The 16,428-nt window shown below is 41.6% G+C and overlaps 1 protein-coding gene across 1 annotated transcript in view; it reads left to right on the top strand.

Annotated features, from left to right (window-relative positions):
- FBP2 (fructose-bisphosphatase 2) overlaps positions 1–12,198 on the top strand; it is a 29,667-nt gene extending 17,469 nt beyond the window's left edge. The window contains exons 4-7 of the mRNA XM_047097815.1: positions 1,506–1,646; positions 3,766–3,903; positions 10,420–10,539; positions 12,004–12,198. Coding sequence (XP_046953771.1) covers positions 1,506–1,646; positions 3,766–3,903; positions 10,420–10,539; positions 12,004–12,198 — 594 coding nt within the window. The remainder of the gene's footprint in view (positions 1–1,505; positions 1,647–3,765; positions 3,904–10,419; positions 10,540–12,003) is intronic.
- Positions 12,199–16,428: the final 4,230 nt, after the last annotated feature.

The raw sequence follows: 16,428 nt of genomic DNA, 5'->3' as shown, positions 1-16,428 counted from the left end.
AGAGCTCATTCTTTAAAGCTGTGGTTCCCAAACTAGCATGTTTCAGAATCACCTGGAAGCTTGACTCTGGAGGCCCAGAGTTTCTGATTCTGTAGGCCTAGCCAGATTGGGGGAGGAGGGGGGACAAATATTTGCTCTCCTAACAAGATCCCTGGGGATACTGATGCTGCTGGTCCACTTTGAGAATCTGCTCTGGGGTCTGGTTCTCAGAATCTGTATGTGACCAGTAAATCTGGAAGTAAGGCCAATTTATTGAATATGTATCCAAGTCAGATGGAAATGTAATTATTTGCAAAAAAAAAAAAAGTTATTTGAAAGAATGTAAGATGGGAAAAGGAAAAATTATTAAAAGGAACATGCCATTTTTAAAGAAGGGTAAGGTTTGGTAATTATAATCAAGTTGTTAGGATATTGTTTGCAAAGGTCAGACTAGTCCCATGTTCTGTGACAGTGTTGAAGGATGAAGGATGCTGGCTTAGCATTGGGAGATGTGGGTCTGTCCCAGCTTTATCACTCACTGGTTTCAAGATGTTGTGTGGGTACCTCTCCTGACCTCCATCTCTTCTCTTTTATTTTTAAGAAATTTTTTAAATGTTTATTTTTGAGAGAGAGAGAGAGAGAGAGAGAGAGAGAGAATCCAAAGCAGGCTCCAGGCTCTGAGCTATCAGCACAGAGTCCAATGCAAGGCCTAAACTTACCAACCATGAGATCATGACCTGAGCCGAAGTTGGACGCTTAACCGACTGAGCCACCCAGATGCCCCACCAAACTCATAAGTTTTGATAAACTTGCCTTTTAGAGAATAAGGAGGTGGGGAGGGAAGGAAACTTCAAGAGGTATTGGGGAAACTGGGTTATGAAATAGAGTCTCAGCTGCAGCTCTGTTCCTCCATCAAGAATATTTGTTGCTTCTTCCTTGGCATCCCTACCTGTCCTGTCTCTGAATTCTCACTCACACCTGCATTGCTGCCATGGCAAAGGGGGAGTCTTCCTGAAGAAAATGTTCCAAACTGTAGACATGGGCTCATTGTGGTGTGGGGATGGAGGTGGGGAGCAGGCAAGGACTAGGTCTTCAAGGTACGGCACATGGAACAGGGAAGAGCCCTGGGCCAGGCTGCCTGGGTTTGACTCCACCTCTGAGGCTTCTTGATGTCGGGTGAGTTATCCAAACATTTAGATTCTGAGTTCTTCATCTACACAATGGAGATGATAAAGATTTTTCCCTCTTGCTTATGACTATGAAGAGAGGCTGTGGTTTTAGCATCTTGAGTGATTTCTTGGCAGGATGCAGACGAATGTGTTCAGAAACCAGGGAGAAGTCCAAGAATGGCCTTTGCAAAATGGCTCAGGTAGAACCGTTCATTAATATGGCAGCTCATTCCCTCCAGGTGCATGTGCTTCAGCTCAAAATGCTGAGAACTGCGCTTCCTTCAGTGCCAGCGGCCTCTGGCAAAGGGTTCTGTCCAGAGACAATAACACACCATGTTCCTCTTTTCTCTTCCGCAGACCTCAGACGACGAGCCTTCTGAAAAGGATGCTTTGCAGCCAGGCCGAAATATTGTGGCTGCGGGCTATGCCCTCTATGGCAGTGCAACGCTCGTGGCTCTTTCCACTGGGCAGGGAGTGGACCTCTTCATGCTTGACCCTGTAGGTACCCAATATGGCAGCATCAGTACTTAGGACTCCATGTGCCTCTGTGCTTTAATTCCAGTCCCCTGGGATAATTTTCTGGTCATTCTTAATACTTGCTTTTTGGGGCCAGAGAGTCTAGTTGGTGAGCCAACACCAACATCAAAAAACGTTAAAGACTTTTGTGTAAAGGAGGGCATTTGAAGGGTTCTTAGGGGTCTGTCCTACCAACCCAGACCCTATCCTTAAGGAGTTTCTAATCTAAAAATGTGTTAAACCTCTTTGGCTTATGGGAATACAATGATTTAAAAAATCATAATGTTGCCAATGTCTAGACAGTAACATGGACTTTTTAGAGCAGCACCATCCAATAGAACTTTCTGTGACCATGGATATGTTCTATAATCTGTGCTGTCCAATTTGGTAGCCACTGGCCCCATGTGGCTATTGAATACTTGTAATGTGATTAGTGTGATTAAGAAACTGGGTTTTAAATTTTATTTTATTTTAATTAACTTAAGTGACTACCCTATTGGACAGCTGGGTTTGTAGGACTGCCTCTAACATACATGTTCTTCCCAATTAAGTAAAGGATGTTACTGCATTAATGGTAAAGCTCAAAACGCAAGCTGAAATGGGTAGGTCTTGAGGACCAGGAAGCAGGAGTCACAGGAATGGGTTTGCAGCTTGGCCAGTCTGTTTTGGACACTACCTCTGATTCTGTGTCTCTCACTCCAGGTTCACTTGCCAGGGAGGAGAATTTAATTTGCCAAGATAAGTCAAATGCATGAACTGAGCTAGAGGAGGCTCAGTCTAGTCTTCCTAGACTGGCATCCACTGAGGAGAGTTAGTTCTTCAAAGGGAGTCAGGCTGCTTTTAGGAAGTATTACTCCACACTGGGCTGTTCCAAAGCAACAAATGTCCACAGCAAGTTATTAAATTTCATGAACTAAAAACCACCAAGAACTTTCCTCTAATAAAAAGAAGTTGGGTTTACTGAACAAGGGAGGATGTGTTCTAGAGGAACAGTAGAGTGTCGTGGTAGGAGGGAGTTGGGATGGACTTAACTATATAGCAAGTGGGCTTTTGCTTGATCTCAGGAGGATTCAAGAAAGAGAGGGTTAGTTCTGGTTTGGGAGTTGTCTAGAAGTGGGCACAATTAATGATTGTATATCAATAATTTTTATCTAGGAGGTGGGAAGATTAAAGTGAGGGTAGAGATTCATTGGGAAAGAAGCAGTCATCACATACAGAAGAGAGGGATGCTTAGTTACTTTTGTGGCTGTTGAGTATTCTTATCATTGTCTTATTTCAGACATGGTCAACATGGTCTTGCCTCTTTATACTCTTGGAAGGTAAATTCCTATGTTTATTAGGAACCTTCTAATCTAGCTGCCAGCTGTGAGCTGTCATCGTGGGGGATTTTCACTTTCTTAGTCTTTGAAGTTCATTAAAGCTGATTACATTTCCAAGCCTGGTTTTCCTCTTAGTGACTTAGAGAGATATCTAGCCTTTCAAAGTGATACCTGCAACCACCTAATCACATCCATAAGTACTCAGATAAACGGGTACCTGAGGGATGTCCTTATAATACCAGCACTCAGATAAAGGGGTACACTGGGGATATCCCGCAGAGCAACCACAGTGGGGGCACTGCCACATTTTTATTAATGATTCTGAAGATTTTAAAATTTTTTATCCATTTTACTCCTTATGCCAAGTGAATACAGTTTCTGATGGAAGGGATTTCCTCCTTAACTTGTGTAAGAGTCACTGGGATATCAGGAACTTTTAATGGTTTCTAAGACTGAGTCATTTACATAAATGGACCACCCATTGGTAGGGGAACTGCATCGCCCACCCTTATGACAAATTCAATCCGTGAAACTTCTTCCTCTCATTGTCTATGGCCCAAAACTCCCTTGAAACATTAGGAATTAACTGGGGATGAGAACTTGGGGGATACATACTGCAAGCTTCCCTATAAATGAGTAACTGGGCAGGCAGTGAACATTACCAAGGAATGTTCTCCAGCAGTCCCACATTTTCTGATGCTCTCTGATTGTTCGGCAGTGTGCTGTGGGCTTCTGTTTCCTGGTTTCTCTCTTCTTCCAGGTGTTTCTCTTCATCTTTCTAGGCTCTCGGTGAATTTATCCTGGTGGAAAAAGATGTCAAGATAAAAAAGAAAGGAAAGATTTTCAGTCTCAATGAGGGCTATGCCAAGTATTTTGATGCTGCCACTTCGGAATATGTGCAGAAGAAGAAATTTCCAGAGGTGAGTGAAGGAAGCCTAACACAGTAGCAGGGAGAATGCTGCCTCACTGGATCCCTGTTTGGGTGGTGGCTTTGGGAGCCTGGCTGACAGAGGTCGGTGACACTGATTATGGCTCTGGTTGGTATTAGAATGACTGACTCTGCCTTTCTTCATAAATGACCAAAGTCTTTTACAGCTAAAGTTACCTACTCAAGATAATATTCCCCGGTTAGTTTTTTTAGGAGACATTGTTTATGAAGAAGACAGACTACATTTTCAAAATTCAGGATTCAGGCCTGAACTTCTCAAGTCATTTGTTTACTGAGCTACCACCTATGTAGATTCTGGTCATTCCATTTTAGATGGAATAATTAATTCTATTTGAAAGTCCCATTCATATGCCCTAATATCAGGGCCTTGTGTTTACTGCAAGCTTCAGGACGTTTTTTGCTCTCAAAGGGATTACCACGTTCTAGACTTCATGTGGCTGTTAATGCAGCCCAAACACTCCAGTCAGTATGTCCACCATACTAAGAGAGCTTTTAAGACAGGCATGGGAGCAGAGTCAAAGAATTTCTAGACCAGAAGTGTAAATTCTGGTCTAAGTTGGAAGAGGGGCTCAAGCTTGTTTACAAGTGGAACCCTCTCTCACCAAACTCTAGGGCATGTCATTGGAATTAAAAAGTCAGTGTTCACTTATCACAGAAATGGTAGACTGCTGAGCCCAACATATTAACCAATATTTCTATACGGATTCAAAGATGAGACCCTTTTAAACAGCAAAGGAAGGTACCTATTCTCCAATATAAAGCAAATCTCCAGAATCCTCCAGTTGCCCTTTAATGTGAAACCTGAGATTTACTATGTATCTGTTCTTAGCATAAAAGGCATTGTTTTGCCTATAGGAGGTTTTGGTTTTGCTTGCTTACTTTTACATAAAATCCCTTACAAATTCCATAAACTGAAGACTAGGGATTAGTTGTTAGGGAAAGTCGCTTTCTGGCTTCAGAAAGTTTAGTCTACATACAATGGCTGGAAACTAGTGTGAATGCTTGATAATTTTCTCAGACAATGCTTGAGAGTCCAGGGAGGTACTTTCTTCTGGATGTAAAAACAATGATCATTTTGACTCAAGTGCCGGATGGTCTTGGGAGCGTCCAATTCTGACTGATCAGAAGAACAGAATGAAACCTAGAGTTGGATCCCAGAATTTCTACCTAAATATACAAAAAGGAATTTTGACTTTGGACAAATGGGAATACACTCAACAGGGTGGTGGGCATCCTCCTGGCTGTAGTGGAGGTTTGCAGTGATCCCTTAAAGAAATTAAAAGAAAATTAGGGAAAATAATCTGTGCCCCCTTCCTCAAAAATTCTCTGTGAAGAGAGAGGGGCAGAGATGAAAGCAGGAGAGGTTGGCCTGATGGGCGTCGGCTTGAAGCTGTTGCTTTATTTTATTAAGTACTTTTTACTATTTTTAAATAAAGGAAGGCCCAGGGTTACCTGAGTGGCTCAGTCAGTTAAGCATCCAACTTCATCTCAGGTCATGATCTCATGAGCTAGAGCCCCTCATCAGGTGAGCTCAAGCCCCGCTTTGGGCTCTGTGCTGTCAGCATGGGATTTTTTCTCTCTCCTGCTCTCTTTCTCTCTCTGCCCCTCGTGGGATTCTCTCTCTCTCTGCCCCTCTCTCATTCATGCCCCCCCAATAAAGAAATAAAAATTAAAACAAAACAAAAACAAAAACAAAAAAGAAAGGTCCAAAGAAGAAGGCAATAAATAGTTTGCAATATTTCTACTTGACTGAAACTCTGATTTCTATTCTTGTTAACAAAATTTAAAAAGTAATATATCTCAAAAGTTAAACATAGAATTATGATTTGACCCAACAATTGTGCTCTTATGTATATACCCCAGATAACTGAAAACAGGTATTTAAACACACACACACACACACACACACAAAGCCCCACCTTATACACAAATGTTCATAGCAACGTTATTTATAATAACCAAAGGTGGAAACAATTCAATGTCCATCAACTGAAGAATGGATGAATGAGTGATGGTACATCCATACTCGGTAATATTATTCAGTCACAAAAAGGAGTGAAGTACTGTTGCATACCACAGCATGGGTGAATCTCAGAAACATTTATGCTGAGCAGAAGGAGCCAGATGCAAGGACAAGGTTAATGTATAGAGTCAGATTAGTGGTTGCCAGGGGCTGAGGGAGGGGATGGCAGGGACTACTTAATGGGTGTAGGGTTTTCCTTTGGGTGATGGAAATGTTCTGTAACCTGACAGTCATTGTTGCACAACATTATGAATGTGTACTAAATACCACTGAATTATGCACTTTAAAGTTGTTAATTTTATCTGAGGTGAATTTTACTTCAATTTTAAAATGTGATCTAAGATGAGGAAATGTAAAACTTACAGAAATATACAAAATTAAAAGCAAAAGTCTCCCCCCTCCCATACCCCCAGCCAAGTTGTTCTTTCCAGGGATGACCACTGTTCAGTGTTGCTTCTATTCTTTGAGCTGGGATGGCAGGAGGGATTATGCACATCCATCTCCATATCTACCCCTTCACCCCTTCAGAAGATCAGGTAGAGCATATTAGTCTCACCTGATTTTCTCTTTCATGACTTGAAGATTGTTCTACACAAGCACAGACAGATTTGTGGCATTGACTGAAGAGGCTGCCCAGCCTTGTGTTGAGAGGACAGAATGAGCTAATTCCTTACGGAGGAAAGCTTTGCTTGCCTCTGATTTTCCACCAGGAGACCCAGAGCTGCAATGGAGATGCCCAAATGTGTACACTCGTGACCTCGTGCAAGTAGATGTGCACAGCACATTGCTTACTGGGGTTACTGGATCAAAGTATATGAGCACTTAACATGTTAATGTTATCAAATACTCTTCCACAAAAATTGCATCGATTTAGTCTCTGGTGCCATATGAAAGAGTACCCGTTTCCCTGCATCCCTGATGGTGCTAGATATGGTGAATCTTTAAAACTTCCTGTCCATCTGATGGTAAACAATGAACCTTGTGGCTTGACTAGTGTGTAATTAATTATGATTTATGTCATACATGTTTCCTTGTATTTATTGAGCATCTACTTTTGTCTTGGTAAATTGCCTATTTCTATCTTTTCAAATATTTAGTTAGTATTATTTATCTTTTTCTTGTTGCTTTGTATAAGCTCTTAGTAAATGAAAGAAAATAGCCTTTGTGTGTTATTCATATTAGAAATATATCGGGACTTTCAACTTTTGATCCTATAGAGATGCTTACAATTTCATGTTATATTTATTTATTTTTTATTTTATTTATTGATTTTTTATTTTTTAAAATTTACATCCAAATTAGTTATCATATAGTGAATGATTTCATGAGTAGATTCCTTAGTGCTCCTTACCCATTTAGCCCATCTCCCCTCCCACAATCCCTCCAGTAACCCTGAGTTTGTTCTCCATATTTATGAGTCTCTTATGTTTTGTACCCCTCCCTGTTTTTATATTATTTTTGTTTCCCTTCCCTTAGGTTCATCTGTTTTGTCTCTTAAAGTCCTCATATGAGTGAAGTCATATGATATTTGTCCTTCTCTGACTAATTTCACTTAGCATAATACCCTCCACTTCCATCCACATACTTGCAAATGGCAAGATTTTATTCTTTTTGATTGCTGAGTAATACTCCATTGTATATATATACCACATCTTCTTTATCCATTCATCCGTTAATGGACATTTGGGCTCTTTCCATACTTTGGCTATTGTTGATAGTGCTGTTATAAACATGGGGGTGCATGTGTCCCTTCGAAACAGCACACCTGTATCCCGTGGATAAATGCCTGGTAGTGCAATTGCTGGGTGTAGGGTAGTTCTATTTTTAGTTTTTTGAGGAACGTCCATACTATTTTCCAGAGTGGCTGCACCAGCTTGCATTGCCACCAACAATGCAAAAGAGATCCTTTTTCTCCGCATCCTCACCAATATCTGTTGTTGCCTGAGTTGTTAATGTTAGCCATTCTGACAGGTGTAAGGTGGCATCTCATTGTGGTTTTGATTTGTATTTCCCTGATGATGAGTGATGTTGAGCATTTTTTCATGTGTCAGTTGGCCATCTGGATGTCTTCTTTGGAGAAGTGTCTATTCATGTCTTTTGCCCATTTCTTCACTGGATTATTTGTTTTTTGGGTGTTGAGTTTGATAAGTTCTTTATAGATTTTGGATACTAACCCTTTATCTGATATGTCATCTGCAAATATCTTCTCCCATTCTGTCAGTTGCCTTTTAGTTTTGCTGATTGTTTCCTTCGCTGTGCAGAAGCTTTTTTTTTTTTTTTTAAGTTTTTTTTTTTTTCAACGTTTATTTATTTTTGGGACAGAGAGAGACAGACCATGAACAGGGGAGGGGCAGAGAGAGAGAGAGACACAGAATCGGAAACAGGCTCCAGGCTCTGAGCCATCAGCCCAGAGCCTGACGCGGGGCTCGAACTCACGGACTGTGAGATCGTGACCTGGCTGAAGTCGGACGCTTAACCGACTGCGCCACCCAGGCGCCCCTGTGCAGAAGCTTTTTATTTTGATGAGGTCCCAGTAGTTCATTTTGCTTTTGTTTCCCTTGCCTCCGGAGATGTGTTGAGTAAGAAGTTGCTGTGGCCAAGATCAAAGAGGTTTTTGCCTGCTTTCTCCTCAAGGATTTTGATGGCTTCCTGTCTTACATTGAGGTCTTTCATCCATTTTGAGTTTATTTTTGTGTATGGTGTAACAAAGTGGTCCAGGTTCATTCTTCTGCATGTCGCTGTCCAGTTTTCCCAGCACCATTTGCTGAAGAGACTGTCTTTATTCTGTTGGATATTCTTTCCTGCTTTGTCAAAGATTAGTTGGCGACACATTTGTGGGTCCATTTCTGGGTTCTCTGTTCTGTTCCATCGATCTGAGTGTCTGTTCTTGTGCCAGTACCATACTTTCTTGATGGTTACAGCTTTGTAGTATAGCTTGAAGTCTGGGATTGTGATGCTTCCTGCTTTGGTTTTCTTTTTCAAGATTGCTTTGGCTATTCAGGGCCTTTTCTATATATTTATTTTTTGTTATATCTAATGGATTTTGTGTACCAGATTATAAATTAATGTATTCATGTTTCCTTCTTCTGTGCTGTCCAATACATAGCTACTACCCACATGTGGCTATTTAAATTTAAATTAATTACCATTAAATAACATGTAAAATTCCATTTTCATCTATACTAGTCTCATTGCCAGAGCTCAACAGCCACATGTGGTCAGGGGCTGCCATGTTGAACAGTGGTAATAAAAAGTATTTTCATCATCACAGAGAATTTCTTTGGACAGCCTTATTCTAAATTATTTGTGAGTTTCTCCTTTTAAGTGTCTCTCCATCTTGAAGTAATTTGGTTGTCAAGAATGAGGGTAGGAGTCTTACACACCTGTTTTCTAAGCAGCTAGCCCAGTGCTGCTCTCTATATAGTGCTCTTCCATGTTGATTGGAAGGTCATGTTTACCATAAATGAATTTCTTGTCTATCTTTAGGCCCAGGACCATGCTCTATTCTGATCCACTGTTTGGTGTTTGCATTTCTTCTTTGAATATGTAAGCATTGTTGGTTCATTATATGTTCTTAGATTTGGTAGAGATACATATGTTTCTCTTGTTCTTCATTTTCATAAATGTTCAAGTTTACTTTGGCAGATAATTTTAATGCCATTTCTTTCGAGTTTCTTCCCCAAAAAGTCTTGATATTTTCTAAGAGTTTTAGAGTCTTAGTTCCTATGTTTAGGTCATCTATCCACTTTGAGTTAATTTGTCATATGGTATAAGGTAAGCTTTTCGTTTTTATGTAACATTGGATTATTCATCTTCTTACCATTGAATTGTAAATTCATTTATTTTTATTCATTTATGTATGCTACTCTCCCCCTTTAGTTGGTGATTTCCTTGGGACTGTCTTCCCAATTTTGGCCTCCTCGGGGCCCAGCGTGGTGCCTGGCATAAAGAAGATGCTGAAAAAAAAATTGTTTTAATGTTTATTTATTTATTTTGAGAGAGAGAGAGAGAGAGAAAATCCCAAGCAGCCCCATGTTAGCATGGGGCTCAGTCTAATAAACCGTGAGATAATGACTTGAGCCAAAATAAAGATTTGGACACTTAACTGACTGAGCTGCCCAGGTGCCCCTGAAAATTATTTATTGAGCTGAGTTTATACAAGATTTCTGAACATGGCTACTCATGTTGTTACCTAGGAGAGCATATTGCAGATTTTGCATTGGATCTAATACTCAGGGTTTGGAATCACCTACAGTGCCTGTTTTTATTGCATTTCAGTTTGTTTTGTTGGGTGAATTTCTCTTGCTGTCTAATCCAAGCCTAAATGCTTTTGGGGTCTCCCTCTTTCCTTAGAAGCCTTTAATAGTTAATTTCCCGTGCGTTGCACACTTCCTAAACCAGGATACTTGGGTAACGGAGTATGTAATTCAGATGAGCATCTTATCTCCTCTCTCTGCCTTTTAGGATGGCAGTGCTCCCTATGGGGCCAGATACGTGGGCTCCATGGTGGCTGATGTGCACCGCACCCTGGTGTATGGAGGGATCTTCCTATACCCAGCGAACCAGAAAAGTCCTAAGGGCAAGGTAATTCTCTTTTGTCCACTGGCTCTGGTCAGTAAGCCAGTTGGAGTTCCCTTTCTCTTCATGTCTGCTTTTTAGTTACTGCTCTGTCCTTTTCACGTCCATTTGTGAGTGGGCATGTGGAAGAGAAATGAGGGCTATTTCCCATTAATGAATTTGAGGCTGTGGGAGAGACGAAAATTGTTGTTGTTGGCAATTTTCACTGGCCTTCACTTCCCCTTTTCCTCATGCCCATAACTCACCATGAGTCAACTGTGTTCATCTACCACTTTCTACATATTGTGCCTGACCTGTAGCTTCAGCGCCACCTGATTCTAGATTAAGGATCCTTTAAAAATCTAATGAAGAGTATGGACTCACTTTCCAGAAAAAAAATGCACATAAACATACACACTATATATGTTTTTAGGGGGTTCACAGATGACCTGAAGTCTACCTATGAAGCCCCTAGAGAGTTCCCAAACTCAAGAATAAGAACTGGTCAGAACTTATTCAATATTTCTACAAAGATAGCTCCTGGAAGATCTTACTGCTACTTTATGACACAAACCCCAAAATACTTGTATTATTAGGTGGGAATCTTATGATCCAAGTGCATCTGTCTTGAATAGACCCTCCCATGGAAACGTGTCTGTTTTTTAGCCAATCACAGAAATCATAGGTAAGTAGACACATCAAAACACAGGTCTACTGTATTCTTGGGGCACAGCAACAACTAGCCACATGTATATATGTCTCCCAGTGTGTGCAATTTGAATTATTGGAATGCCGGATTCAAAGCCAATGACCAACCAAGACAGACTCTGTTCCTGCCTTCAAGGGCGAGCATATAAGGAGGAAGGCAGTTACTAAACAGAGCTCAGTGTGACAAATATATGAAGAGGGACGTGCTATTGGAGTGCAAGCAGTAGAAATTATTCAGTCTCGGGGGCTAAGAGAAAAGACCATTTAAATACTAGCAATCTACCTTGTCAAGTTGATGCTTGAGATGTGGAATTCCTCCATATGATCTTGGACACTGAGGTTATCCTGAGAGGCTACCTAGTATTCTCCAGGTGACCTCCCATCCCACCCAAGTAGGACTCCTTCCTAGTCATAAGGCCTCACGTACAGAGGCTCCTGACCAGGCCTCAGTGTCAATTTGCCTCATTGCCAAACTGTAAGAAACTAGTATCTAGATCTCATACTTCCAGACAAGGAGGCAGGTCTCCTATGAACACAAAGGTCACAAGATGGGTAGATACTGACCAGCAGTGCCCCAAAGATGTGATGATGAACAACGTCTGATGTACCCAGCCTTCTGGAGGGCCCTGACCTCAGGAAGCCCACTCTGCTGGGGTGCCCAGTGTGCTCATGCTAATGAGACAGAAGTTCAGCAGTTGTAATTCCTTCACTGAGCTTTAGGGGTGTGGCATGGGACTTTTGGCAGCTTGCCAAGCTTGTCCACCTAACTCTGTTTCTCCACAGCTCCGGCTCCTGTACGAGTGCAATCCCGTGTCCTACATCATAGAGCAGGCGGGAGGCATAGCGACCACAGGCACCCAGCCTGTGCTGGATGTGAAGCCAGAGTCCATTCACCAACGAGTTCCCCTCATTCTAGGGTCCCCGGATGATGTGCAGGAATACCTCACCTGTGTACAGAAAAGCCAGGCAGGCAAGTAGTGGGTTTGACCCTGCAAGCTGTCTTCTCTTTGCCTTGTCCCTTCTATTAAGGGCCCTAAATGAACGATAAGTGGAAACAATGGTGATGAGTAACAAAAGGCAAAGCTCCTGAGTCACATCCAGAAGAACAGCAGTGAACTGCTTGTCACAGATCCAGACGCTAGAGGCGGTTCTGTGCTCAGTGTAAAGGGCTCAAAATAAAAACCCACATGTAAAAAGAACAACTTTGATTTGTCTTCTTTCATGGACGGCAGCTAGTAGAGATATAGTTATAAGTCTGCCAGCCAGAGAATTGGCAACTACCGACTTGCGGCAAAAAGTCCAGAGATTAGCTAAGAATTTGTCTTGGTTGGCTTATAATTTGAACCTAATGTATTATCCTGTAGTGATTCATTTCCTTTCTTGTGAAAGAGATAGATGTATTTAATATATATTCTATATTTAAATGTATATTTACATGTACTTAAATGGCTGGCAGTTACGGAAGAGCTTTTGTCTTACTTTGGATAAGTTTTGAGTTAGAAACCTTATGTCTATTAAATTATGAAGCTTCAGATTGAGCCTTTTTCGGGAGCGATGATTTGGATGACCAATAATTGTTTGAACAGAAAGCTGTGGTCACCTGTTGACTAAGCCACATATGAAACAGAGTTAAGATTTAAAAATTAATACCTACTTTTCTCAACCCCTTAACTTTGAATTTTCATTTTGGGGAGAAGATTTTAACTTATCCTAGGGCCTGACCAGAGTGCATAGTTAAATATCAATCATTTTTCAAAATTACGTCAGCATTGGGATTGGGGTGGCATATACATCAGGAACCTCAGCTTGTTTTCACAAGAATTACTATATATGTATATGGACCCAGAGGACAAAAATCCTTGATTGACAAATCAAATCCAGAAGTACTTAAACAAAGATGCATCAGGACAACATCAGGCTTAACCCAGGGATTCAAGAGTGACTCAACATTAGAAAATCCACTAAAGTAATGCATTAGGCAATGGTGGTGGGGAGGTGGGGACTAGGAGGAGCCATGGGCGGAAGCGAGGCTCTCCTTTCTCACTGTGGCTTTGGGTGGGTGGTTCATACAACCCAGTGCAGATGTCAGCATGTGTATAATTCAGAACTCAGCGTTGTTCCTCAGCTAAATATGGCTTGGCAGCAGTAACAATAGTGGCAAAATTTTAATATGTAATTGAAATGCTTTCAGCCTCTCCAAAGGACACATCAATTTTCTTTTTTTAAGAAACATTCTGATTTTAAGCAATGGGCTACTTTATTATAGACTTCATCTGAAATGTATATCTCAAAGATCCCAACTGAAGTCTTCACTTCAAAACCTCTTAGGAATACTTTGATTTGGTGAGCGTACAGCACTTGGTCTAAAGACTGCACAGCCATGAGGAGAAGGTTTTGCTGGAAACAGAGGTGAGAGACAGCACCTTCGGTCATGGTGTGTGTTGCTTTGATAAGTGTGCACGATTCATACGCCTCCTTCTTCAGGCTGAGACCATGGGTCCCTGTAAGTGAAATCCTGAAACAAGGAGCTGGAAAGAGCTTGGGACTCCCCCAGTCCATCCTCAGAGGCCACATATCAAAGATTGGAGGGAATTGGTGGAATGGTGCCTGAGTGACTGTCCTTCCATAGGCAGGGGACAGAAGAATTATTGGTGGGATCTCTGGTCTAAGTGATCTGAGGATCCTTTTCTTCTTGGTTTCTCATTCTCTCCTGATTGCCTTCCCAGGTTAAATGTTTGGGCCTGTCTCAGGGGGGAATCCAGGTGTTCTTTCCATTTTCTAAAAAAAAAAAAAATAATAATAATGTTTATTTTTGAGAGAGAGAGTAAGAGAGAGAGAGAGGAAGGGGCAGAGAGAGTTGGAGACAGAATCCGAAGCAGACTCCAGGCTCTGAGCTGTCAGCACAGAGCCCAATGTGGGGCTCGAACCCACGAGCCATGAGATCATAACCTGTGCCGACATTGGACACTTAACCAACTCAGCCACCCAGGCGCCCCTTGGTTTGCTTTCCATTCTCTAGCATTTCCCAAAGTACTCTTTATGGGTCTGGCCCTACTTGGGGAAGGTGGGACTATTCACTGGTTTGCATTGTACTCTAGGCAAATGCGCTTCAGCAACTGGAAGGCAGAGCCATTAACACAAGGAGAAAAGCCATATGATTATTTTAATGTTTTTTAAAAATAAGAAGAAGGCATGCTGTTTCAAATCAGTGGGAAGAGAATGGTGAATAATTAGCTAGTCGTCTGGGAAAAAAATAGAAGTGGATTCGCAAAACATATTACAGATGGATTCCAGAATTAAACATAAAAAACGGAAGTATGAAAGGGATATATTTATGACCCTAAACGGGACCAAAAGACAGCAAGAAAAATGTATAAAGGAAAGAGATGCGATTTAACAACATCCTCCACACAAAGTTAAGCCACTCCAAAGTGCAGGAGAAAATGTTTGTGACAGGTAATAAAAGGCACATTAAGGATCATACATATTAAGAGAAAAAAGATAAACCACCCTCCCAGAGAGATAAACTAAGGATATAAAACTGCAGTTTGTGAAGAGAAAAATACAAATAGTCTATAAACTAGTGGGAAGATGGTGAGACTCCCTAAGGATCAGGAAATGAGAAGAACATGGCCCATCTGTTCTCACTTAGCAGATGCACAATAAACAGCAGTGACTGATCCTTTCAGATGTCCTCAGGTGCTGGGACACGGCCCTCTTCTGTCTGCTGGAGAGACAGATCACAGGACGGCCACGGGATGGCAATGTGGCAGCTCTGTGGACGTTGAGAAGTTTAGGTAAGCAGGCCCTCTGACCTGCGGGTCAGCAGGAAAACCTAGATGAGCCTTTCTAAAGTTACATATTGTCTGTAAGAGCAAAAAGATGGGAAGGATCGAAGTGTCCAGCAGTAGGGAGATGGTTGACTGTGGAAAGCTCTTCAGTGGTTTGAGAAAGTTGCGAATTACTTAGAAACCCGCTCCAGCTTTTATGAACATGGAAATAAATCCCTTCCCTAGTTCAAGGGACATCACAATAGACAAATGTGTAAAGAAATAAATATATTGGCACCATGCTAAGCCCTTTTGCTCCACCTAACCTGATGACAACACCATCTTTACTCTCTGTATTCACTTCCTGTAATGAAATCTAACCACCTTCTATCATCATTATTATTATTATTTTCAAAGAAGGGGAAAAGGCATGAGAAAGATATGCAGGAAAGTAGGACATTGTGGGTGGGTCTATAAGATGGGTCTGTGTACCAGTCTGGGTTCTCCAGAGAAACACAACCAATAGGATTCAAGCCTTCCTGCCCTGACACACACAGACAGACACACAGACACACAGACACACACCCTATGCCACAGTCTTGAGGCCGAATTCCTTCTTCCCTTGGAGACCTCAGTTTTGCTCCTAAGACTTTCAAATGACCCAGTAAGGATGTAGGGGTTCAGGACACGCTGCTCCAAAATAAGCCACAGTGGCATATTGGTTATTTTGAGATGAAGGCACTTGAGAAGCAGCAGATAGATGCAGGAAGGGCTCTCTGACATTCCCTTTCCAGAAGCAGGTCATAAAATTTCCCTGAGAAAGGTGTTCTCCCCTGAGAAAGTTTCCAGCAAGAGAACATCCTGATCACTGGAGGCCGAAGTCAACACTGAACACATCTCTGTGCAGACACAATTCCTAAATAACCCTCATCTTCCACTAGTTTTGCCTCCTGCCCTCAAAAGTATTTCCTATTTGCTCCATTCAAGGGTTGGGACAGACACAGCCAAAGGGCAGCTGAGATGACATGTGCCTATTTACAACTACAAGAGCCAGACCCCACCCAGCATTCTCCTAGTGGACGATGGGCACATTGTTAGGTCTTTTGAGCTACAGGCCCAATGTGGTAGCACTTAGGTAAATGAAGCAAATCAGCAAATGAAGACTCAATATCTAACCTAACTGCAGTTTCAACTCCCTTCTCACTGAAATATAACCTTTAACCAGTAATGGGAATGTCCTGGTCAGCACTAGGAAATACATCAGCAGACTCTTTCTCTTCTTAGGAAAGTGATCTTGCCTAAAATAAGATTCTTTGCTAATAATTTCCTTTTTTTTGTTCCCTCTCTACCTTTACAAACCTTTCTTTTTCTGTAGCTCTTGGAGCTGTCTTCTACTTGCTAGATAGATGAGAAGCTGCCTGATTCATAAATCCTTCAT

Source organism: Lynx rufus, unplaced genomic scaffold (assembly GCF_022079265.1).
Source record: "Lynx rufus isolate CCGP_SWC_20201006 ecotype Redwood Valley unplaced genomic scaffold, mLynRuf1.p SCAF_10, whole genome shotgun sequence".
In the NCBI taxonomy this organism is placed as follows: Eukaryota; Metazoa; Chordata; class Mammalia; order Carnivora; family Felidae; genus Lynx; species Lynx rufus.
Note: the sequence above shows the minus strand (reverse complement) of the source record. Positions and strands in the feature narration are given on the sequence as shown.